The 25,561-nt window shown below is 35.1% G+C and overlaps 2 protein-coding genes and 1 long non-coding RNA gene across 7 annotated transcripts in view; 2 read left to right on the top strand and 1 right to left on the bottom strand.

Moving 5' to 3' along the window:
- The first annotated feature begins 218 nt into the window (after window positions 1–218).
- Window positions 219–1,630, top strand: LOC139768427 (uncharacterized). Its single transcript, XR_011717357.1, has 3 exons — window positions 219–1,095; window positions 1,169–1,222; window positions 1,519–1,630. It is a non-coding gene; the product is annotated as an uncharacterized lncRNA (long non-coding RNA).
- Window positions 1,631–11,545: 9,915 nt separating this feature from the next.
- LOC139768422 (DNA replication complex GINS protein PSF3-like) lies at window positions 11,546–13,106 on the top strand. The gene is made up of 4 exons (XM_071698587.1): window positions 11,546–11,958; window positions 12,301–12,445; window positions 12,539–12,668; window positions 12,745–13,106. The coding sequence occupies exons 1-4, from the start codon at window positions 11,853–11,855 to the stop codon at window positions 12,970–12,972; spliced, it is 609 nt and encodes a 202-aa protein (XP_071554688.1). The 5' UTR covers window positions 11,546–11,852; the 3' UTR covers window positions 12,973–13,106.
- A 2-nt stretch (window positions 13,107–13,108) lies between these two features.
- Hnf4 (Hepatocyte nuclear factor 4) overlaps window positions 13,109–25,561 on the bottom strand; it is a 36,291-nt gene continuing 23,838 nt past the window's right edge. For 4 of the 5 annotated variants that reach the window (XM_071698574.1, XM_071698575.1, XM_071698576.1 and 1 more), the window contains 6 exons: window positions 22,064–22,265; window positions 21,818–21,912; window positions 21,395–21,540; window positions 20,220–20,499; window positions 16,261–16,419; window positions 13,109–15,767 (listed from right to left, as the gene is read on the bottom strand). In XM_071698574.1, coding sequence (XP_071554675.1) covers window positions 15,295–15,767; window positions 16,261–16,419; window positions 20,220–20,499; window positions 21,395–21,540; window positions 21,818–21,912; window positions 22,064–22,265 — 1,355 coding nt within the window. In that variant the 3' untranslated portion in view covers window positions 13,109–15,294. The remainder of the gene's footprint in view (window positions 15,768–16,260; window positions 16,420–20,219; window positions 20,500–21,394; window positions 21,541–21,817; window positions 21,913–22,063; window positions 22,266–25,561) is intronic. The other variant, XM_071698577.1, reaches the window with a different exon arrangement.

Here is a 25,561-nt window from a genome sequence, read left to right as displayed (position 1 = left end):
AATAAACTACAATCGCGCGCGGACTAATTTTAGTAAAAGTCTTTCTCGCGCGATACTGTACGGCACTCCCGTTTAAAAAAGTCCTTTAGTCCGATTACTTGAACGGCACTCCCGAAGCAAACGCGACGAACCGGCTGCGGTTCGTTCATTCAATTAAATCGGCGGACGAGGGTACGTTAGCTTCCCCGTCTTTAGATTTTTATCCAAGCAGAACGAGAGTTTTGCTTGGGTAAAATCCTCGTACTGGGTACTGGGCCTTCCCACCTCGCCAAGGTTGTACCCATGGGAAGGAAGTACTTTACTCTGTAACATAAAAGCAGGTAACATAGATTTTTCGCGCAAATTTGAAGGAGTCGCGACGCCGATTGCCCCGATTCGTTCCGCGTTTCATCACTGCGTTGCAGTCGCGTTAATGGCGACGAAATGTTCGAAGATCTTGACGCGAGATACTGCGCGAATCAAGTGGACAGTTAGTAAAGACACACGCAGTTGATTAAACCACAATTAAGATTAAATATCGTACGCACATTTTACGGGATCGAGCACGTAAATCTCGCGAATGTAAGTAGTGTAAGAGTACTATTAATGCATGCTTTGCACAACGAGGAGTCGCGATTACGCGGCACGAAATACACGAGTCACGAAAATAAGAAATATATTCATGAACGAGCGTTGTATGTTGCATCACAGTGTGCCATTACTTGAATCACTTTTACTTGAATCACGATACGCGGATTTCACGTTGTCACTCGGCCCTCTTTCCGCTCTTCAAAAAGAATCGGGAATAATCGCACGACAATTCCGGCACAGCACGTTCAAAACACGACACGATTCGAGGTAATGAATGCCATGCACATTCGATAGTCCAAACATATGGCGGCCCGGGACGGGACGAGCGATTATCGCCCGCGAATATCATGACGAAACTGCAAATCACTCGATCACAATTCACAATTACCGTACCTTTGCCTCGATATATGATATATGTTTACTATTGTAATACTATATACATTTCCGTAGAAAAAGATATGACCTATACAGGACCCAAGAAAACACAAGTATATAATATTTCTGATGTGCCCGTTATAGTGCAAGGTACACATATTGTTGAAATAAACAAAAATTAGTTATAGTAATATAATATTAACATGTGTAAATATTGTTATAGGCTCTATTCGATCGTTTGAAAAGCAAGAGGTGCAAGAGAACTCGAACATAATAAGTATGTATAAATATATACGTACAATGGTTAAGGCCATTGCATGTAACAAAATTTTAGTGATAATTGTAAGGCCGTAAGAAGATTGACCAATCATAATCGAGTATTCTCCTTATGGTCGAAAAATAAGATAGTGATTGGTAAATTTTCTTACGGTCTTACGGTTATGACTACAACTTTTTTACGTGCAATGGTTTTTATTAATAAAGTAGTAGCAACATGCATTATTTACATGTTATCTATACGATATATTATTACTTAGGTATAGTATATACAATATATTATTCGTTGCATTGTAGAATACCTGAAAGAATTAATACAGAAGCAAGCAAAGTCTAATTTAATGTTAGAAGACGTGAAACAACGGATAACCAATGTAGAAGAAGTTTTGAGGAGCCGCGCCCCTGTTTCAATATAATATATGTATGTATATATATGTATGTATTCTTAAGCATGATTCGAATATATCGACAAGAGCATGCAAACTGTTTCTTGATTTGAATTTATTTTCTTAAATTATAAATACTATAAATTTATCGTTGTATCCATGCACATTTTACTATTAACAAGTTTCATTAATAGAAAAATAATATTAGTATTACTATTAATGAGAGAACATATTTAATGAGAAAAATAAAATCTTCTCTAAGAATATAATAATTAATTCGGCGGTTATATATGAAACATGTGGTAATCGTTATGGACTTACTGCCAAAACCACTGGTTCCGGAAACTGCTAAGAAAACCTGGGATTAATTTCGTTCCTGCAACGGTAGCTCCCAACTTTCAACTAGACGCCGAATTAGACGTCGCGGACAGATCTCACGAAAACCGACGAGAAAATACTCATCACAATCATCTGACGTGAGGGACAGCGATAAGGCTCATCGCCGAGGCAGCAATCGCGATCACGAACGTGGAAAAAACACGGTGTTCGCATAGCCTTTCACAAATATTTACCACGGAAAGAAATTTTGGAAATTAATTTAGTTCTAAATTAATTTCCTAAATTTAGGAACAAGCAATTTCGCGACTTTTGACTCGCAGCTGACGATATAATGCTCTTGAGGATATAACTCCTAAATCGGAACTATTTTCTCGAATACATTCGCGACTCAGTAAAACGCAGATGTCAAATTTCACGAGTAGAAAGTTAATATTCGATCATTAGCTTAGCATCTTTCAATCAAATCTTTGTATTTTTATTTAGATAAAAAATTCTTATTGTACATTATAAAAAAATTGGCGATAATTTCGCTATTAAAGAAGAATCAAATAGAAAGTTTTAAAAATATATATTTAATAACGTTTTAATTTAGAAAAATTTGTGTTATATACGCGTTTCCAGATTACACAAATTAGACTTACAATTTTGTATACAATTACATTCTATACAATTTTATATACAATAAAATGTAATGCTTTGTACATAATTCTTAAGTTTATATTATTGCACTTTTATAGAAATAAATTTAAATTTCTTAAAATTATAAAATACATTAATTTCTTTTTGTCGTCGAATCTCTCTCATCCCTCCCGCATCCTTACCTACCCGATTTTTATCTAGTTTTTACCAGTATTTCTACCTACCTACATGAATAATATTCCTACCTACCCGTGTCTTTATCTAGTATTCCTATAGTCACGATCGCGATTATCGAAAATTAGAAAAGTGCGCGCGAATATCGTTTTAAATCAGAACCGTTTAGGAGTTTTTATGGGGAGTTTAATTTTTAATTTACGCGAAATTAATTCGGATTTAAGTCAGATTTAGTTCTAGACGGCATTTTTCCGTCTCTGATTACGCGCAACCGCACGTATACAAGAAAACCTTACCATTACCATGTACCTTTTACAAATTGATTGGTGTTATACACCAACCTAAAGTCAATGCGTTAAAATAAGTAATAATAGTTTATGTAAGCATGTACCTTTATGAAAAAGCTAGATCAATAAATTTAATGAAATATATTATGCGATATATATATATATATTTTTTTTTTTATGGTTTGGTAGATGTCAGTACCATTTCGGAGACGTAGTGATACATATCGGGACATTTGTCACATATTGGGTCCGACCCGGTATTTTTTATATTTGCCGAGACCGGTACCAATTTGTTTAAAGATATGTAATGTATAAAACCAGAACCAAATTTCTTTTTATATATTACACATTAGGAGGACCGGTACCAGTATTTTAAATATATGCTTTGTAAGAAAAAGGGTCCTCTCTATATAATTTGCTCCATTGCATTAAATCATACAATTTCTGTTAATTTGTACATTTCTCAATAGACTAATCTCTGTCTCAGATTAATAATGATCTATTCTCTTGTTTTCATACAATTAACATGAGGACAGTTAATATTGGATTATATTTATAATTAGATACTATATAAATAAAAAATGTAGCTATATCATTAATAAATATATTGTTACTTCTTTAATCGCAATTTATACATAATACAAACATTATTTTTAAAGAAAAAATAAAAATATAGCATAAATATGGAAGCATGAACTTAATTTAGAAATATCAACAACGTAACGACACATATGGGGTCCAATTTCTTCGCTGTAATGACAAAAATCGAGATCAGCCAATTGAACTATTACTATTATTAAATATTACCAAGATTTATGAGTTTCATGAGCATATCTTTCTCATTATATACATTGAAGAGTTCATTACCTATTCGTAGACTACTTAAAAATTTGAAGATAACATTTTAAAATGTTGTCTTCGCAAATTTTTATCTAACCTATGAACCAGATAATGAATAGTTTAATTTATATAATGACAACGATATGCTCATGAAACGCATAAATCATGGCAACATTTAATAATAGTAATAATTTAATTGGCCGTTCCTGATTTTTGTCATTATATCGAAGAAATTGGACCCCACATGTGACGTCGTTGATGGAAATTTCTGAATTAATTTCTTGCTTCGTATTTATGATGTAATTTTGATATATTACTTAAGAAATAGTATTCGTATTACACAAATATCGAGATTAAAATAACACACAGTTTTATATGTTTATTATTTCGTTATTATTTGTGAATCTTAGCTTTCAAGCATAGATTAATCGTCTTTTAAAATGTTGTTTTCGACAATATTTAATTAGCCTACGAGAAGCTAATGAACGCTTTAATTTATATAATAAAAATGGTATACCCAGAAAAAGCATGAATTTTGTTGAAAATTATCTAAAAGTAATAGTTAAACTGGCCGGTCCTGCTTTTTGTCATTACGTCGAAGGAGTCGGACTCTGTATGTATATAACGTTACGTCATGAAAATTTTTTTGCTTTTTTATTTATGCTGTACGTTTGCATATACTTTTAGATATTGTATTTGTATTATACACAGATTAAATTTAAAGTAACACAATGTACTTACTTTATTATATTTATAAATCCTAGCTTCCAAGCGTAGACAATCTTTTAAAACGCTTTCTTTGTTAATATTTATAAACAAATGTTATAAATATTTATAAATATTAGCAAAGAAAACGTTTTAAAAGATTGTCTTATACGATTGATGATGATAATCGTAAATTGGAAGCTAGGACTATTAATAAAATAAATTGTGTACACAAACAATGTGTTACTTTAACTTCAATCTGTGAATAATACAAATATTTAATACATAAAAGTATATGCAAACGTAGAGCATATATAAAGAAGAAAAAAGTTTTCATCAGCAAAGTAAAGTCACATTTGTGTTTGACTCCTTCAATGTAACGACAAAAAGCTGGACCTGCCAGGTAAACTATTATACATTTCAATTTATTTTTAACAAAATTTTTGCTTTTTCTGGGCATACCAATTGTATTATATAAATTAATGCGTTTAACAGTTCCTCATAGACTAATTAAATATTACTGAAGACATAACGTTATACACAATCATCTATGCTTAGGAGCTAGGATTCATATATATAATGAAATAGTGAACATATAAAATTGTATTATTTTAATCTCAATATTTGTGTAATACGAATACTATTTCTAAAATAATATGTCAGAAATACATCATAAATACGAAACAAGAAATTAATTCAGAAATTTCCATCAATAACGTAACGTCACATACGGGGTAGGTGAAATCTCGGTCAAATTTAATAAAAGCAATAATTAAATTGGCCGGTCCCGATTTTTGTCATTACATTGAAGAAATTGGACCCCGTATTTGACGTTACGTTATTGATGGAAAATTCTGAATTAATTTCTTGTTTCGTATTTAGATGTATTTCTGACATATATTTTTAGACATAGTATTTGAAGTCATTAGATATGGAAATTAAAATAACACAATGCTCATATATTTATTGTTTTAATATATTTATGAATCCTTGCTTCCAAGCATAGATAATCATTTGAAACGTTGTCTTCGATAATATTTAATTAGCCTACGAAGAGCTGATAAATGCTTTAATTTACGTAATAAAAATGATATGCCAATGAAACTTATAAATTTTATTAAAAATTATCTAAACATAATAGTTTAATCTGCCGGATCTGTTTTTTGTCGTTACATCAAAGAAATCGGACCCCATATTTGACATTATGTGATTGATAAAAACGTTTTGCTTCTTTTACATATGCTATATACCTTTGCAGAAGCTAGGATTCACAAATATATGTTTGTGAATCCTAGCTTCTGCAAAGGTATAGCATATATAAAAAAGCAAAGCATTTTTATCAATCACGTAACGTCAAATATGGGGTCCGATTTCTTCGATGTAACGACAAAAAGCAGAACCGGCAGATTACACTATTATTTTTAAATGATTTTTAACAAAATTTATAAGTTTTATTGGCATATTATTTTTATTGTGTAAATTAAAGCATTTATCAGCTCCTTTTAGGCTAATTAAATAATATCGAAGACAACGTTTCAAATGATTATCTATGCTTGGAAGCAAGGATTCATAAATATATTAAAACAATGTATATATGAGCATTGTGTTATTTTAATCTCCATATCTAATAACTATAAATACTATGTTTAAAAATATATGTCAGAATACATCATACATATAGAAGCAAGAAATTAATTCAGAAATTTTCATCAACGACGTAACGTCACATATAGGGTCCAATTTCTTCGATGTAATGACAAAAATCAGGACCGGCCAATTAAACTATTACTATTATTAAATCTTACCAAGATTTATGAGTTTCGTGAACATATCGTTCTCATTATATAAAGAGTTTATTATCTGTTCGTAGGCTTGTTAATATGAAGAAAAGATTTTAAAACCTTGCACGAAAAATGTTGACTCTGCAAAATTTTTAACTAGCCTACGAACAGATGATAAACGCTCCAATTTTGACAATGAGAGCGACATGTTCATGAGACGTACCTAAAGAATTCGAATGCTATGATTGGTTGGCAACCGGCAATAGGCACAGAATTTTCAACGTGACGGAAACTCTGTGTCTCTATTGCCTGTGTCACTGTTTATTCTGCATTTATACATGATTTCTGATTTCTATTCCCTGTTCCTATTGCCTGTTGCCTGGCATTGTGCAAGGGGCTTTATAGGTACGTCTCATGAACATGTCGCTCTCATTGTCAAAATTGGAGCGTTTATCATCTGTTCGTAGGCTATTTAAAAATTTTGCAGAGTCAACATTTTTCGTGCAAATTTTTAAAATCTTTTCTTCACATTTTTAACAAGCCTAGATCTTCTCTCCTTTGACCAGTTTGACCATACCATTTCATGGCCAAATCCATTCTGGCAAAGCCAGAAACAAGAAGGAATACACCTTCCGTTGCCGCCTAATCATAGACGGCAGATGAGCGTAATGATTTTACGCTTTTTCCCACGATGCGCGAAACACGACCGCGTCGCGAGAAGGGCCATTTGTAACAAAATTAAATTAAGTAATTTTAAAATTACTAGCGTTCAAAATCTACTTATTATCGTATAAACCATAATTTACGCAAGTGATCATTTTCTCGATTAAAAACACAAATGATTTTAATTAGTTATAGAAGCTCTGTTAATTTGGAAAAAAAAACCTTTTAATCAACCGCGTATATAATCATTTTACGAATAATAGAAACTTTAATTTAAATCTGATATAAGCATGCAGGACTTAAATAAAAATGCAAAATGGTAATAAATAACAATATTGACTAACGCAAACTGAAAAAATCTAAGGCCCATTTTTTTCGATATCGTTTCGCATATCGAGTCTCACCTCAAAAGGGTGAGAAATAAAGAATTAATGACGTGAGATCCGAAAGAGATAATCAAGTTTCTGCACAATATTGAGCTAATGTGAATACTTCATGCACTCGAGCAAACAATTTGAATTTTGATAGCTACATCTTATTACGATAATTATACTACTACTTAAAAATCAAGTATTTATATTAACGCGAAATTAAGTAATCAAGTTTAAAATAATTGTTACAAAAAATTTTCTGTTTCGCAAAACATCATTTATTAGATCTCACGTCATATCGCTTTTTAACTAGTATGAAAACCAGTTATCAATACATATGAATAGATCGTGAAAGCTTAGGCTAAAATTGGTGCGTTATAGGAACAGATAATTTTAAATGATGATCGTGAACACACACAATTTTGTTAAATAGATTACGTAAAAAATATATTAAATAGATTGTATATACATAACAATAAATGATTTAAATAATGCAAGGTACTTTTTATATTCAATCGTGATATATGCAGGCTAAAAGCATCTCTAAGCGTATATATTGCAATCTTGCACCAATTTATGTAACACTTAATCCTGAAAAATATTTGGGATGGAATTTACAATGACAAAATGTACGATAAATCAATTTATGTGATTTATCCAGGATTAAATGTTAAATCCTAATCTGACCCAGTCATTCCATTTTAAGACAACAAATCTATGAAACGTAATATATGTAATAATTTATTGTGATAACTTGACTCTGCAATATATTTGACGTAATTGTCATAAATTCGTTACCTTAATCATAAAATTTTAATCATCACTCACCGACCGATGCGCAACAGCGGAATTATTCTGCAACGTCGCTACGATGATTCTGTAACAAACAAATGTAGAATCCGAATTAAAGCAGGGTACAAGAGAGAGAGAGAGAGAGAGAGAGAGAGAGAGAGAGAGAGAGAGAGAGAGAGAGAGACAGTCAATATTTCAAAAAATGATTACTATATAAACACTAAATTTTATATTATTGTTTATTAAGCAAATTTAATGAAATAATCTTGTAATTTCTTAAGAATACTCTATCCATTGAACATAAGCTTCTATAGAATTTCTAAAATAATACTCTTTTTCTGTAACTTTATTTTCTGAATAACTATCCGGTTAAAAAGTAAATGACCCATTCGTGTAAGATATGATATATGTATATGTATAAATAAATTATATTTACCGCATGTTGCTCCGCCGGCGCCTGATGCCTCTCCTAGGCCTCCACCTCCTCTCAGGCTGCTCGAGATGTCCCTCGTGTTCCCTCGATGCAAAGCTGATGCTCTTTCCCGCGTGGATATTTTCTGTAACATAAAAATAATCGAATCGATTAAATAATTGTCACGCGCATTGAACATCTTATTCGTTATTCAATTTAATTTTTTTTTAATTACTACTTTGAAAAATTTCTTTACGTTAAAATCAACTTTAATGGAACTTTTCAAATTATTTCTCTTGTTACTAATTTAACTTCCGAATCATGGTTTAATATAGCAATTGAAGGATAAACGAAAAGAGGGATTCTTATAATATCTTTAGAAAAAATAAAAAGTAACACTTACCAGAAGTGTTGGTACGCCGTCGCCCGATGCCTCCCAGGCCGCCGCCTTCTCTCAGGTCCCTCCATTTCTCACTAGCACAATCGTACGTTCGACGCAACACTCGCGAAAGAGAGGCTGATTACGATCGCGCGTGCTAATTACCGAAGTAACACGCGACACTACGCACTCCCGGAGTTAATCGACGCGGGCTTTACTATCACAACGGAGCGAGAGAGACGTACACGATCGCGCGGGAAGAGAGACACGATCCGCTCGACATCGGCGACGTTACACGAAGTGGCACGAACGTTACGGCGGGAAAGACTCGGAGAATCGCGGCGCCAACTTCACGCGCCACCCGTTTCGTCTCCCGAGAAAAAGGATTGACGCGGGCGTCGCGGGAGAGACGATCTCGTCCGAACATTCTTTCACTGTATATCACACACGAAAACTCGAATACAACTACACGTACGAGGAGATACGTACGAATTAAGATTCGAGTCTGACACCCGCGGCACCGCGGCGCTCGAAAGTACGGCGTCGTGTCGCGCGCGACAGATATACCGGCCGGCTATTTCCTCGCGAAATACGCACTTCACTTTTCGGCGAGCCGCTGACGCACGAGTGCCACAATTGTCTACACCACACGATTGTCAAATCTGACGGTATCGAGTTCACTACAAAGTTGTACGCACCGTATCAGTCACCGTGAAACATCGTCGTGACGAGCGCCGGCGCGAGCTCGATCCGCTGCGTGCCCGCGACGTTCCGCCAATGAACCATCATGGCGCCGTATTTCAGTACTGCGCGGTACTACGCGAGTCAAAGCAGCGACGCGATTTGAACTTCGATATCACTCGCGCGACGTATGACACGTATCTCGATTGAATAAATCGCATAAGTCCACACGGAAACTATACGTACACTTTAACAAGCGATCGACACTTTCAGTTCTTCCTTCAATTCACGTCGTCGTAGGAGCAGCGATCGTGAGAGAAAGACGGCCGGCGCGGCCGGCGTGGCGATCCGCGGGCCGTTTCTTGTAATCTCGAGCGAAATATCTTCTCCGGGAAAACTCGCGCAATGTATCTTGAATAAACGCGTTAATCCACACGGAAAGTACACGCGTTGACGAGCAATCGACACCTCCGCGGCTCTTCCTTTCTCAATTCACGTTGAAGGAGCATATCGCGATATATCGCGAGAGAAAGACGTACGGCGATTCGCGGGCCGTTTCTCGTATCTCGAGTAAAATACCTGCTCCAGAAAACAAAAACGACGTGTTGCGTAGCATTTAGCATTTATGCATGGCATCGTCGAGGAGCTCGATAGTGCGACCGTGGCATCCTTTAATTGCGAAAGAGCGATCGCGCATATCCTCCCGTGAGCCCGTGACACTCGTTTCAGCGGCTCGAAAAATAATCAATAATGCGCGGTGACGTCACGGCCTACCCCTCCTACGCGGCACGACGCAGCACGACGCGCGCGGCCGTGGCCGGTTCAAAAATATCGAAAACTTTCAACGAACAATAAGAGATCAATGTATGCCGAATCTTTCGTTAACTTTCACAGGTTTAACTGGCTGTATTCTACGTTCTGGTCTCGGTGATGTCTAGTCGACGTCGCGTAGCTGTCTCTCGAAACGCGAGTGTTGTATATCGCGAACAATTAGTGATCATTAGCCTGGCGAATAATTAACTCCCACAATCAGTAATTGAGGGGTATCGAGGCGACGGTGGCTGTTTAATCGGAGCAGATATTTTTGCGCGATTTATCTATATTTATATATATTATTTCGCACCAAATCTTTCGTTAACGTTGCTTAAATTTTAGTATAGATATGTATAGAATTTCGTGGCGGAATTTAGGATAGAGTTCTGTTTATAATTTCGTGTACCGTATATTGCGAGAGAAATTTGGAAAATTAAAATACACGCATCTATATAAAATATGTATTAAAATAAATTAGAATACGCATGTAAAATTATGGACAAAATTCTTTTTTTAAATATTTGTGTAATTAATATATATATATTTCTTGAAAATATAAAATTATACAAATAGAATTCTTTTATATTTTCACAATTCTCGCTTCGAACTTTGAACTTTTTATTGATTTTAATGCAATTTCATTTAATTTCATGTACAGTGCCCGTCAATGATTCACCGTATATTGCGAGAGAAATTTAGAAAATTCAAATATATATATAATATATATATCTATTAAAATACACACGTACATTGGAGTACGCATGAAAATTCCTCTTTCTTAATTAAAGAGGCAATTTTTGTAAATTAATATTAATTGATACTAATATAAATTTTAATTTATATTAGTATCAATTAATATATTATTTAATTTAATATTTTTATATATTATTTAAATAATAAATATACTTAAATTAGGTATTATTTCAGTTATTATATATTATTATAAAAATATAATTTATAAATTATTTATAAATTAATTTTATAGAATTATTCCTTGGTAGTATTCTTTATATACAATGCATAAATAAACACTGCACAAATTTAAATAATAAAATAGTTTTATTTACATCGCGTCATCTTAATTTTTTCTACATCACATATACATACACATGTGTAATACATGTGTTATGTGTATATGTATGATCTCGTCTCGATGTAGGTAAAAATGTCAACGTATTATCTACATTATCATCCCATGCTATTTCATAATCGGCGTCTCTTACCAAAGAAAAAGAAGAGAAAGAAGTAAAGAAGTACGCTATTATTTCGTGAGAGGCGCTGATTCACTGATTGTTGATCAACAGGTGCAATCAGATGCAACTCCATCGGGGCTGTTTAGGATTTTCAAATTAATATTGAAAGTGGAAGAATGACATTGTCCTACAGTTACATGCCGGATTATTTTTCTCTGACGGATATTTTGTGTACGGAGGAACGGATATCGTGCAAAGTAGAAGTCATGCTACCTCGCTTGGGTAAGCTTATCGAGATTTCATCACACCTTTCCTGTATTAAAACTAAAACACTGAAACTTGTTTATCGATTCTTAATATAATATAATATAATAACAAGAACGAGAAAAATGAAATGGAATTGTATTCCTTCACAGAAGGAGCGTTTCTGAACTGTATACTTATTGATTAAGCTTTTAGCTTGTAATTATGATAAAAATTGTGATAAAGTTTCCCAATCTAGAGCAGTATTTTAATAAAAGTCAGATATTTTATTCCCCATGTTATATTTATTTTCCACATAGAAAGTAAGAGTTTGTTCTTGTACATATAATTGTTCTACATTGTGTCCTATTGCGCATCCAGGTTTTCTGGATCTTTCTTCCGAGTCGGAGGACCTGAAACCAGGTACAAAGTTGGAACTTCCACTATGGTTGGCGCAACCGTTGAATAGAGTAAGGGAATCAATAGTCAGCGTAGACATACCCAAGACATACAAGGAAGGCTACAGGTGTGTATATATTTGCGAATGCATAGTGGAATTAATTTTTATTAAGATCACGAAAAGAATTCTCTAACAGCTTGTTTCTCATGTGTGTTGCAGAGAAATTTTATTAGCAGACGCTTGTACTGTCGTACTTAATAAATGGAATCCGTATTATTACGAACTGGGAATGTATTTGAGAAGGTTCAACAATCGCGATTGCGAAATGATAATTGACAGTTTGTTACTAGTAAGTGGTGTGCTAACTTTAAGCTGTTCGTCAACTGATTCGTATTCATTATTTAATTATATCCCGTGTCTTTCAGACCTTCAGATCGCGATTTAGACTAGTCATGGACTGGGCACAAAATCCTGTTTCCGATCCCACGCTTAATAGTTTACTGCCGAGATTAGAGAGAGACTTATTCCTCACAGGCAGGAAGGCCAAGTTGCAATTGAACGAATGGTTAAGGAAAGGCTCGAGCGTTATCGAAACTTCACAGAGCGCTGTGAATCTTAAAAAGCGAAAACGAACAGATTACGAACTGGATTGAAACGTGCGCTGCATACGATACATGTGATAAAACAAATATAAAATACAATAATTATATACTTACGCGGTGTAATTTTTTTATACGAATGATTAATAAGCGCGATTGTAATATTAAATAAAATTGTTTGTCTTATACATTGAAACTACATATCCCTTTATTTAAAGATACAAATATATCTGTGTAACTTATTACTTATTAAATAACAAATAAAAACTTTATATATATGTATATATATACATACGTATTTTGTATGGAATCAGTCACATTCGAACTGTTAACAAAATATACTATAGAAAGGATCATACAACAAAAAGTGATAATATCTATTTCACAACCCATGACTAAAAATTGTTAAAATATCTTAGTAGATATATCCAATAAAACACTAATATATTACACTTTTCAGTGGAATATCGTTTTATTATTAACAATGATAATCGCGCGTATTTCTTTTCTCTTGCACTACGTTATACCTTACATTAGACGTTAATGTTTATTAAACTCTTCGTACAAAAATATAAAATATATATTTGCCGGTCTAATTTGCTGTATCTACGACTTATATTAAAACATGTCTTTTTTTATATAGTACTATGTGTTGTGAAACATTGTTTATATATATATATATATATATATGTGCGTGTGACACTGGATACATGTCATGAGAAACCATACAAAATATAGTACCTAATGCAAATATGGTATATTCATAAAATTATTGCAATAAGAGAAAGTCAAATTATAGTCGAATTCAGACAAAAAAGAAGAGATAACAATGCTCGTACAGTTTGCAAATAAAATTATTTGCAGATTTCGATTATTTAACGCACATACATTGCGTAAATCTTTTAGATCAAAGCCCGCTCTTATCAGGCGTGCCGGATATTTTCGAGATGAAAGCGATTTGCTAGTCCGTCTCGAGTCATATTTGCACGAAATTATTCTCATGGTTCACAATTGTTCTCGCGTATAATTATAGCTCAAATCCCCGAGCGATCAATGCATGACCGATATATGTGTTTATATTACATTATAATTGATACTCATTATACTTCTCTATTTCGTTAACTTTACTTGTTATCTGATTATTATGCTATTGCTTTCTATCCGGCCATAATGTCAGTGTTGACATTTCGCTAAAGACTAACACCGCGATAAGATGCACTAGCCATTTTTTGATTAGGCACAGGCCGCTGTGGCAGACCGGCTTATTGCTCGACATTCGCACGCATAAAATGGCCAACCGCCTGTGCATTCCTCATCACTACTAACGGTAAATTGCATTGCAATGGCGCACTTTTCATTTTGCAGAGGACCCGCGATGATTATGTCAGCGCGCGTGTCCTATCAGCTATTTTAAGACTACCTATAACGTTTATATTGATACAGCTAGAATTGGAATGTTATACATATTGTTATTCATTGCTGCATCATGCTATTTACACTATATCACGAACTACAGCGAACGCTATTCACCCAATTCGGACTGAGCAGAATAGTAAAAAAAAATATATATATTTCTCGTTACATCAACGCTGATGTTTCTTATTGTTTCTGATTACTTAACTCGACTTGCAAACATACCTCTGTATGTACAACAATAATAGTCGAATATGGACTTACATTCTATTCTCTAAGTCAAGGTTCGAAACCGATATTATTTTGATGAATTCGAATTTCGATGTCGTAAGATACACCAAATTGAATCTTATTAGTCAGACGCAATGGAAGTGCTGCAATCAATGACAAGGCTAAGAGTTTTTTTTTTATACAAACGAAAACCCATCGTATAGATTGCCTCGGTTTCAGTCCCTGTTCCAAATTAGTTGCTAATGATTATTGCTAATGATTATTATTGTCAATTGCACGATTGTATTACACGCATTATCCTCTAGTCCTAGCCTGGACTTCGGAAACGGCCCGAATACTGTCGCAACAGTAACAGTAGCAATAATAATGGCAAGACACGATCTTATCGCTTATCACATACATCTTGGTCGGCGATCAATCGGTATCTGTACAGGTGCGGGCCTTGGCTAATCGTGAGCCGCAGAAAATGTGATCACAGCATGCCGCGCCGTAAAATTTACAATCATGTAAATCTGGATACTTTCGCGTTAACTCCTCTCACATGTTGCACCATTTGCAACACGTGTCGATCTTTCATCTCTTCCTCACATCCCGCCTTATTTTGCGGACCAACGTCAACGATCACATTTCATTTGATTAACATAATACGCGCAGTTTTATTAATTGAGCAACAATTTTTGAGCAAAATAGCGTCGTTGGCTATTCAGCGGTGAGCTCAGTTCCCGAAACTAGTCAGAAGCTGGTCTCGGGCTCGAGACTGGGCTCCTGCTTGAAGTATCTAAAGTCCTGGTTCGGCGTGAGATCCCTCAGGATCATGACGGGCATCTGATCGGTTTGCGGGCTCAGATTGCCAGTATTCGCCGGCGTCAGGGGGCTGCTGGGGCTCTCGTTGCTGCTCATATAACTGCCTGGCGCGGTGTTCGAGATCTGTAAGGGGGTAGCGGTGCCGTTCATCTCCGACGTGGTGCCGCCCAGGAATATCTCCTGAAGCAGATTGTCAATATGTGCCACCCCGAATAGGCGGACGAACTGGATCTGCTCGACCATCTGCCATGAGATCGACTGCAGAGCGGGTAACATTAGCAGGATATCACCGAAGTGCCCTGGCAGATCGCAACGGTGATCGCTGATATGATTCTCGAGCTTTACTTGGATGTTGTGGCGCAGCTCCCGGACCGTCTTCTGATCGCTCAATCCTTTCGCGTCTGCAACAAATGACGAACATATAGAAAAGAAGCGTAATTGTCCCCGATCGCAGGGAGTGGACAGTTTCAGTTACTCGGAGGTCGTTCGATCGCGACAATTCACTCTCGATTCTGAATCACGTTAATTATAAATTAAACGACGAATGAAAATACGACGATAAAATATTAAATTAATCAGCTTATTAAATCTTGACGTATCCGTTGGAATGCGCAATTTTTTTCACTCTGACTCGCTGATATCTATAAATAAGCGATGATTTGCGTTGTTTATGAAAGCCTGGTGAAATTGCAAGGCATGATTGCCTCAACGAGACCGAATTGATCGCAAGAGCGTAGAGATTATTGCGAGCGAATTGTATTCGATCTATATTAACGGCACGCATTTATTGTCTATTACACGCGGCAATGTTTTTCTATTCCGCTCGATTCCACATGAATAATCCATTGCGAATCGCGGATTGTCGCACGACGATCCTTCGAATGGAGCACTTACTCGGGTCAAAGAACACGATGGCTTTGAGAAAAGCGAACTCCGTGTCGTCGATCTTGATCTTCTGAAACGGTTTCACCAGCTCGTCCATCACCCTGACGCCCACCTTGCTGATGTCCAGGTCCTGCTGATTGCTCCCCTCTACAAATTGCAATGATATTACTGATAGACGCGATACACCGTTGTTCCTTCGTTCGTCTCACAGAAACTGAGTCCGGTGGTAAAAGAAAAGAAAAAACAGTATACCTCGCAGGTATTACTAAGCCGATGCGAAAGTCGTTTTTCCATAAAACTTTGTACCAAATAAAGACAGAAAATCACAAAATTACTTAAGAAAGGGATGAAAAATTTTACCAAACTAAAGGAGAGATTCGCTGAATATTCGTCTTCAATTTTATTTGATAAATATATGGACGGATAAGTAGACTGTCTGCATCAACTTAATAGGTATCGCCAAACCAAACATCAGTGTTCATGCATTAACATGCATTTTAAAGTGACACACAACACACGAATTCCGGACTCAGTCAACCACCTAAGCCCCGTAATCGTGCAACAACAGACAAAACGTTCAGTTAATAAAATAGTAGATTGCCAGCGCGTTACGATTCGTTATTATATTATAAAGCAAGCACAAATTTCCCTGGCACGAATTAGTATTACAAATATAACCAGGGAAATTATATTTGTTCCGATAAAAAAATATTTAAATTATCCAAAATAATTATTATTAACCAATTATATATTTGAATTCATCATAACTCAAATTCATATATTTGAATTATCCAAATAATTCACATTTTAATACTCGATTAGTCGAATTCACAAATTCATAAATTCGGATCCGAATTACAAAAAAATTGAGTAGAGAACTAACTGCAAAATGCAATTCGCCGAAATTTATTGAAATTACACGTAATTTGTTACATACTTATTACATGTATAAAGAGATTGCTTTAATAAAAATAAATACAATGCATTGAAAATTTGTAGAAGCATGAAATTTGAAACTTGGTCAAGCATTTTCTGATTTTGACAGAAACTTTTAAAAGAATACTCATTGATTTACTTGGTCAAATAGATAACTTCTTTCGATTGTAACGATATTCTCCGAAAAACGTTCTTTTAAAGCAGGAACAGCTAAATAAGTTCTAACTGAGCAATTAGTCCTCTGCTCATTGCGCAATAACTCTTTGTTATATCTCTTGAAATGAATAGTTCAAATCCAAATTAATAAGTTCGCAGATTTGGGTAAATTCGACTCTTCGGGTATCAGAATCCGATAATTTATCCAGATAATTTAGATATTCGGAGTTGAGTAATCGCAATAATTAATTTATCCGAAATATCAACCAATTCGGATCTTGTTTACAGTCTGTTTGAATATATCGTTACTCTTCAGCGCAGAGTTGAAATTTAATTGTCGACAATAAGATGATAAGTCCCTTATCCGCGTATTTATCGTAATTAGAAGATTTCGAACTAAACGAGTCGCTTTGCGCGTGACCCTCAACACCAAACCTCTTTTCATTAAGTAAAGTTAATCACAAGGAGAGATAACATATTCTGCCCGAAATTGTTTTACATTGTAAAGTGCGATTAGCTCGCGACAAGATAAATGACGTGACACAATCCATTTATCAATCGCATGTTACATCGACATAATGCAACTTGTCCTCGTAGTGAAACAAAATGGCAAATTTTAAATGGAAACGTGAAGTGTTACATTACGAGGACCACCTATCTGTTTCGCAAAGTTACTCCGACTATAGATATTAGATTAACATATCTGCATAATAATTAGGATTGACAATTAAATGTCTGATTATGAGTCGAAAGAAAATTGCAGGTGTTCAAGTAAAATTAATTCTCATTCGATATATTTCCGTGTTCTTTATTCAGTACAAAAACGCGTAAGGCGATTAGAATTACGTGGATATTTGTAACGCATTATATAAAACTTATACTAACATAACAATAAACAAGCATATTCAAACGTCGATATAATCTCGAACGTATTTGCCACGTATTTCGGAAGGGAATACGAGAAAAACGGAAGACAGAGAAATCTTGTGTGCAAGAGGTATTTTTATATCTCGCGACTCACCATATAAATCCGGTATGCGAGGAAAGACCTACGTGTTCATCGATAAAAAATTAAAATATTATGAAATTGTTGTGGCACACGTGAGTCTTACATATACGTCGACAAGAAAACTATTTGTAGACGAACGAAAGCAATCGCTAGCTCTGGTAGCGCTTTTCGTTTGAGAAAATCTCTCTTCTCCTTCTCTCACCGGCGAGATCACCAATTAAAATTAAAATACCGTTACGGTTTTATTACGGGATCATGGTGAAACGGGATATAACGTTTTTGAAGGTATTAGCGCCACGTCGCGTAAGCGGCCGCTCGACCACGAATAAATTGCGGCCTCCGCGACATAATATATGTGGACGGCAAAATTACGTAAGCAAAAAGGTGAAGGTCGCCGTCGAATCGGCTATTTAGAGGAAGAGGCTCTCTTTCAGGCGTACATGACTGTCGGGGGGAAAAAAATGCTGACACGGGCTTGCGCCCGTGAGGACGCGTCGCTCTAATATCGGCGGCTTTTGTCGACGGCAGTCAAGATATCTTCGCTCGCTTGATAAGAAACCACATATTCATGCTGTCGGAACGTTCCCGTGTGTTTTACGTTTGAACGTTTTACGTATGCGGGAAACGCTGCTTAAATATTTACCAAAAATATCGATCCTTTTCAAGCTTTACTTATCAAAAATAGGAAAAAGGTGAATCCCTTGTTTCTTCTGTAAGCTCTATAAATTTCTTCGAAGCTTTCGGATTTATTGAAGTTTCGAAATATAAAGATTCGAAGACGCGACTCGATGCAGAATCAAGAAACGGAGAATGTGTCTTTAAAATAATAATATATTCTGCTCATTAAGAGACCTCTGTTTTTATACTCACTACAGCCATATTGAATTATGATGTCAGAAGCGAAGGATCACGTGGATCTCTTCCTGCGCTATACGTCGAAATAAATTAATCTTTTCGCATGCCGTCATGCGCCTTCGATAATACGATTTGGTAAAATACATCAGACTCTCTTTCCGATTCGTAGATTAATAAATAGCTGTGAATTTTGATTAATTATTGTAGGATCCATTTTCATCGGAAATAAATAAACAACTGACTGAATTATACGTACATATATATTTGCTAGTAGAATTTTTCGGTATAATATTTTACCGAAAGGATTAATTTGTTTTGACTTAATGTAATTCAATCTGGCTGCAATAAAGAAACGAGAATTTTAAAGATAAAGAATCATCTTTTCCATTACATTGGATTCGCCCGGGTATAAAAACGTTTTTTAGTTTCTATTTATTATTTCTTGCGAATGTTTCATATTTATTTTAATTACTGTATTTTGCACATTGCATGCATAAATAGAATGTCCGAGACGAGATGGATCGTTTGCGCAACGCGCGCCAGAAGCTAGTCAAGATCTGCCTATTATATTCACCTTCGTTCGAAAAGAAACGTTACCAATCTCAAAGAACTCTCAAACATATTCTCCCATGCCCCCATACGCATATTTAATATCGTATCCCCGTTATATTTAACATCGTTATTTAGCGAAGCCGAAACGCGGCATACAAATGTTAGGAACAAGCGTGAACGGAGCGCGGATCGGCGTCGGACGCATTTACGAAACTTTGTCGAAAGGTGTTCACGCGTCTTCATGAACACGAGTCCAAAGAGACGGACGTCTGAAAATGCTGAAAAACCGTGTTCGACGAACCGTCCAAGATATCCTCCTCGCGTACTCAAGATATCCTTTAGGCGTTTATTTTACAGTCAGAATTTTTTACGCTCGACACCACTCGCTCCGTTCGAGGAAAGAAAAATCTTAGGCGCTACAGAAACCGTACAACCCGATAAGTCTGGGAACTCTACGTACCAGGACAGTTCCTCATAATGATGCAATCGTTGCCGAGCAGTAGCACGTCCGTGAAGTTCCTGCTACGTCTCGCCACTCCCAGCAACAGGTGCTCGCCCGCGTGGGCCCTCAGCAACGCGACTTGGTCGTCCAGCGACAGCGCTTTGAACTCGTCGAAACACTTGGCCCACTCGATCAAAATCAGCAATTGCTCCTTCATGCTGTCGCACACGTCGTTTATCCCAGCTATCCGCTTTGTGTTGAGGTCGATTTCGCCGTTTGGACTGTCTGGCTGCTGAAGCTACACGAATGTGACAATATCGTGTTAAAGGAAGCAAATTCCAGATATGCATCGAAGGGAGAGAGAGAGAGAGGGGACTACTCTGTAGTTTGTAATCTATTCTGCAGAGGCATTAATTAAATAAATAACTGAAATATATATATATGGAGGGGTAAAAACCACAGTGGTGTAAGTCAAATTTTTAAAAATATTTTCTCGTGTGCATAGATGCAATTTATATATTGTACAGATTGCACCTATGCACACGAGGAAATATTTTTAAAAATGTGAGTTACACCACTGTGGTTTTTACCCCTCCATATATATCGAAATTTTTTATGCATGGTCTTATTTTACAAGCATAAATAAATCGATTCGACAAAGTTAAAGAGAAAGTATAAAATATTGCGTGTTTATTGTAAACACAGATACACGAGCGAATTTCTGAAGCAGACTACGGAGACTTGAAATTATATTAATATAAAAACTATTAATATAAAAATATAAATTATGCTTCTTTCTTTTCCATATTAAATGCTAATCTAATAAATTATAATAAACTTAAATGGCTAGCCTCGAATTTGAGCACATTGATTAATCACAAAGCGGAAATTTAAATCATTAATTTAAAGCGTTAAAAAAAATGTTTAACAAGTTAAATTCTTTTGGCAAACGTTTAGCATGAGTTTGCAAAACGCGATATCATCACGATTGCTTTACGATTGCTTCACTTTCAATATGAGAAATAAAGAAGTTCGATCATCATCGAGTAAATTTTATAACGCTCGCTTGGCGGATGATGATAAGAATTGCTAAGCGCACAATATTGACGGAATTAAGCGGTGGGTCGAATTTTCATGCGTGTGTTAACGAGCGATTTATAAATATTCAATTCAGCCGGAGGTCAAGCCCTCACCTCTAACCCGCCAACTTGTTTGCTGAGCATTTCAGCGCGTGCATCCGCCTTCACCACGTCCTCCTTCGACGGACCCTTATTCTTGTCAGGCGGGTCCTCATTGCTAGGTCGCCGACAGCTTATCCGGTCCCTTTCGTTTTGCACGGCTGTGAAAATTATCAGGAATTTTTTCCTCAGCTCAACGTAAGCTCTCTACTCTTCAGGTCAGAAGAGTAATAAAGACATGCTCGTAAAAATGAATTCCGCGTAAAAAAAAATCTGCAAAATTAAGGAACGAGTATTGTCACGTATTAACTACGCGACATGCGATTAGATATATACTTTATTTGGAGAAAAAGCAAGGGTTAAAAGATTCGTTTCTACTGTCTTTCGGGAGTAAAATTTCGTAATGCGCGATAGATGACTTTACAAAAAAAAACTCACCCTCCTTCTTCATGCCGGCTCTGTAGCATTTCCGAAGTCGGCAGTACCTGCATTGATTTCGCTTGTCCCTATCGATCGGGCACTTCCTTTGAAATCTGTAAAAAAAGGAAAAGAAAAGAGGAGAAATAATTCAATAATTATTTTCCTCCTTCAAGGAATAGCTTCGCTACGTCATAACTCGAGGCCGCTAAAACGCGCGTCGGACGGGCATTGATATATCATTGAAATATTGCAATACAAGCGTACCTGCACGTGTACGAATGATTCTTTCTAACGGATCGGCGGAAGAAACCCTTGCAGCCATCGCAGGACGCGGCGCCGTAGTGCTTCCCCGTGGCGCGATCGCTGCATATGGCGCATGTTTGTGAGAGGGCGGCGTTGACTCCTGGACCAGGGAGAGCCAGGACGGGACCACCCGCTGCTCCCGCGCCCATGCCCAGATCCGCGTCTGCAACACGAAACAGATAAACATTCTCATCATTTGAGCCTTTTTGACATTGGTACACGCCGAGCGACTTCTTTCTTTTTCTTGAGAGCTAAAGGAAACGATTAACTTTACCGATGAATCTCTCTCAAATCTTTTTTTAAAAAATGTTAAAATAATTCAATCGTGTAAAAATTATTCAAAACTGAAAGTTTCTTAAAAAACCTTGCAAATGCTTTTGATAATTTCTCGAATTTAAAAAAAATCTTCCCTTAGATACTGCTCGAATATTGAGGAATGTCTACGTTAAAACATTCACAATTCCTAAAAATAAATTGTTATCTGTGTCTGCATAAAATGGAAGGCGGTTTGAGATAATAATGTAAAGTATAATTATGAAAGGAAATATACATTTCAAAAACTTTTAAGTGTTCTTTGAAATATTCAAAACTTGCAAGGTTTTCAATAACTTTTCAGTTTCGAATAGTATTCAAGATTCAAGATTTTCGTCATGTATACGAAGTGATTCAATGTGTGTTATTACTAACTTAATTAAAATTAGCATCATAAGTAATATCATTATCAATTTAATTAAAATTAGCATATACCAAACGGAAATGTCCGTATCGGATATCGAAAATGCAAGAAATATGAGAAAATGTCGCGATATATTTGATAGAAATTGATACCTTCTTTTGTACATAATATGCACAGAGTTCGGAAATACATAAGTAACATTAAAAACAGAAAGATATTGAAATTAATTTACGTCATGATATTAAATTGAGAAATTATACGTTAAATATTAAGTTATGCTTCCCGGCGGTGATATTGTGCCATAGTCAATGAATTGTTGCGGCGCAAATAATTCTAAATTTTAATAACATGGATATACTGCCGCCGATACTGGGTCAGTAGGGGTTAATTATGCAAATCATCGCAAACCTTGAGGAAATGCATACGACGATAATGTAATGTGAGTGATAAACCGCGTAGCGAATATTTAATTAATTCGAAGCTAGGATCGATTTGCGCAACACATATTTAAAAATAAGCATTGGAGAGTTCTTTTTTAAATAGTTTTCAAATAATTTGATTAAAAATTCAAATTGTTTTTGAATATCATGTAAAATCAAAGTTTCTTGAAAGTCTGTGAATTGAAATCCAGAAAATTTTTCCCTAAAAAACCTTCGAATATCTATGTAGAATGTAAAACATGAAATTTTTATCAATGTTATTTATGTGTAACGTTGTCGTTTGTGCAAGTAAAATGAAGGATAGATTGAAACAGCTACATAAAACGTTATAAAAGAAAAGATATGTTCCAAACATTCAAAAGACTCTCAAAATTTTCAAAATATTCAAGTCTTTCAGAAATCTTTTGGTTTTGAATGGTTTTGAATATTCAAAACAATTCAAGATTTTCATGATATATTTGATGTGTCTTCAATAGACTACACATACTTCATATTTGCATATGTGTTTTGCAAAGTTTTTCACATTATATATATACGTGGTGAAGAACGGGAATTTTCAACTTCAAATTCTGCTTAATAATATCTGGCAATATTAATCCAATGTAGACATAATGCAAAGATTTATCCATGCATTAAGATAATTTCCTGCTCTTATTATTAAGAATGTAAGAATAGATACTTATATTTATTAAGTAATTTTAATAGATAATTCTTGACAATAAGAAATGATGAGAAATAATATTATGATGATGAAAAATAATATTATAATGAAGCTTTAAATATGTCAGTCGTGATAAAATATTGAAAATTTACAAAAGAATATGTGGAAGGAAAATATTTTCGTAAACGATTTCACGAGCGCAACCTCTTAATTATCGTTCTTTCGACTGTGTTAATTATTATTAGATCACTGCATATAAAATGTTCTATTTCGAAAGTTATATGAAACGCTCTTACAAAATAAATGTTGACCAATGTAATCAATTAATATATATATATATATCACATAAAAGTAGTATATTTTTTCAAAATTTCATAATAATTAGTCAAGTCCTTTTGGTTTATGTCCAATTGTTTTCTGCATTTAAAAATTTATATATTTTATCAATAGGTATCCCGTGGAATTATATAGCTTCTTATTTCTACTAAAATTTCGTAAATCATTATTGATTCAAATAAAATATAAATTCATATTGTTAACGTGGATTCTTACAATTTCCAGAGAACTGTTGACGTAACGTCGATATAACGTGTGAACAACTCAATACTTCACCGCGTGAACGTTTTAATTCTTACTTTTAATTAACTCTCGTGCGTGCCTTCAAGGAATACCGGAGATATAGATATCGCGCGAGAGACGTAGATCCGAGGCCTTGGAATAATTTATAATGTGCGATATAATAAAGTTAATTGATACGTGATATTATTTTTCTCCGTTCTTCTCCTCTCCGGCAGTAAAACTTACTCGAGTTCCTCTTCTTAATTCTCAATTTGCAAAGTATGTAGGCCGGTATTAACAATTGTAAGAATTTGCTTCTATATTTGCTTCTATATAATGCCAAACGAAAGGAAATCCCCAAGACAAGATCGATCAGATTAAAAATCGCGATATCGCCCCTCCCTTTCCTCCCATTTAATCCCCGAGACTTTATTACCATCGTAAGTAGATACTAATTCGTTATTTTCCAGACAGAAGAAAACATATGTCATAAACATACCGAGTTTTATGAATTTTAAATCTGCTCCGTATAACTTTATACTTTCCTTCAGATAATTATATAATTGTCTGTATATTTGAATATGAAGGCCGCATATGATATGCAATAAACAACAGAAGATATTGCTTTTAATGTCAAACATTATACGTATTAAGACTAAGGATCATGTCACTGATAATGTCAAACGAGAAATGATCTTTATTACGGCTCTATTTCCGAGTTTGATTGTCACATGCGAAAATCACATCGCTTATCGTCGCAACACGAGCTAGGAAATTCCTGATCTTATCGGATTTATCAGCTTTAATCTTAGAAGCGCTGAAAAACAACCAAGAATTAGATGAGTTATTAGATAAATTATTCCGACTTTTTGCCATCGCAAAATTGTGCTTCCGATCATATTCTTGATTTTTAAAAAACGTAGCTCGTCGAAGTAGCGCTACATTAGAAAATGACGCAGCAGAAATGCGCGATTAGAGTATAAAAATAGATTTTTTACAAATGTAAATTAAAGAAATGTTAACCCCTAGAGATATATAAGACACAACATTAGATATATGATAGCATGAATAATTGTACCAATAGATCATCCAAAAGAATTAAAAAACATTGATATCTATTCCAC

The sequence above is a fragment of the Temnothorax nylanderi genome, unplaced genomic scaffold, assembly GCF_030848795.1.
Source record: "Temnothorax nylanderi isolate EJ_2023f unplaced genomic scaffold, tnyl_v1.0 TNYL_tig0016_pilon, whole genome shotgun sequence".
In the NCBI taxonomy this organism is placed as follows: domain Eukaryota; kingdom Metazoa; phylum Arthropoda; class Insecta; order Hymenoptera; family Formicidae; genus Temnothorax; species Temnothorax nylanderi.
Note: the sequence above shows the minus strand (reverse complement) of the source record. Positions and strands in the feature narration are given on the sequence as shown.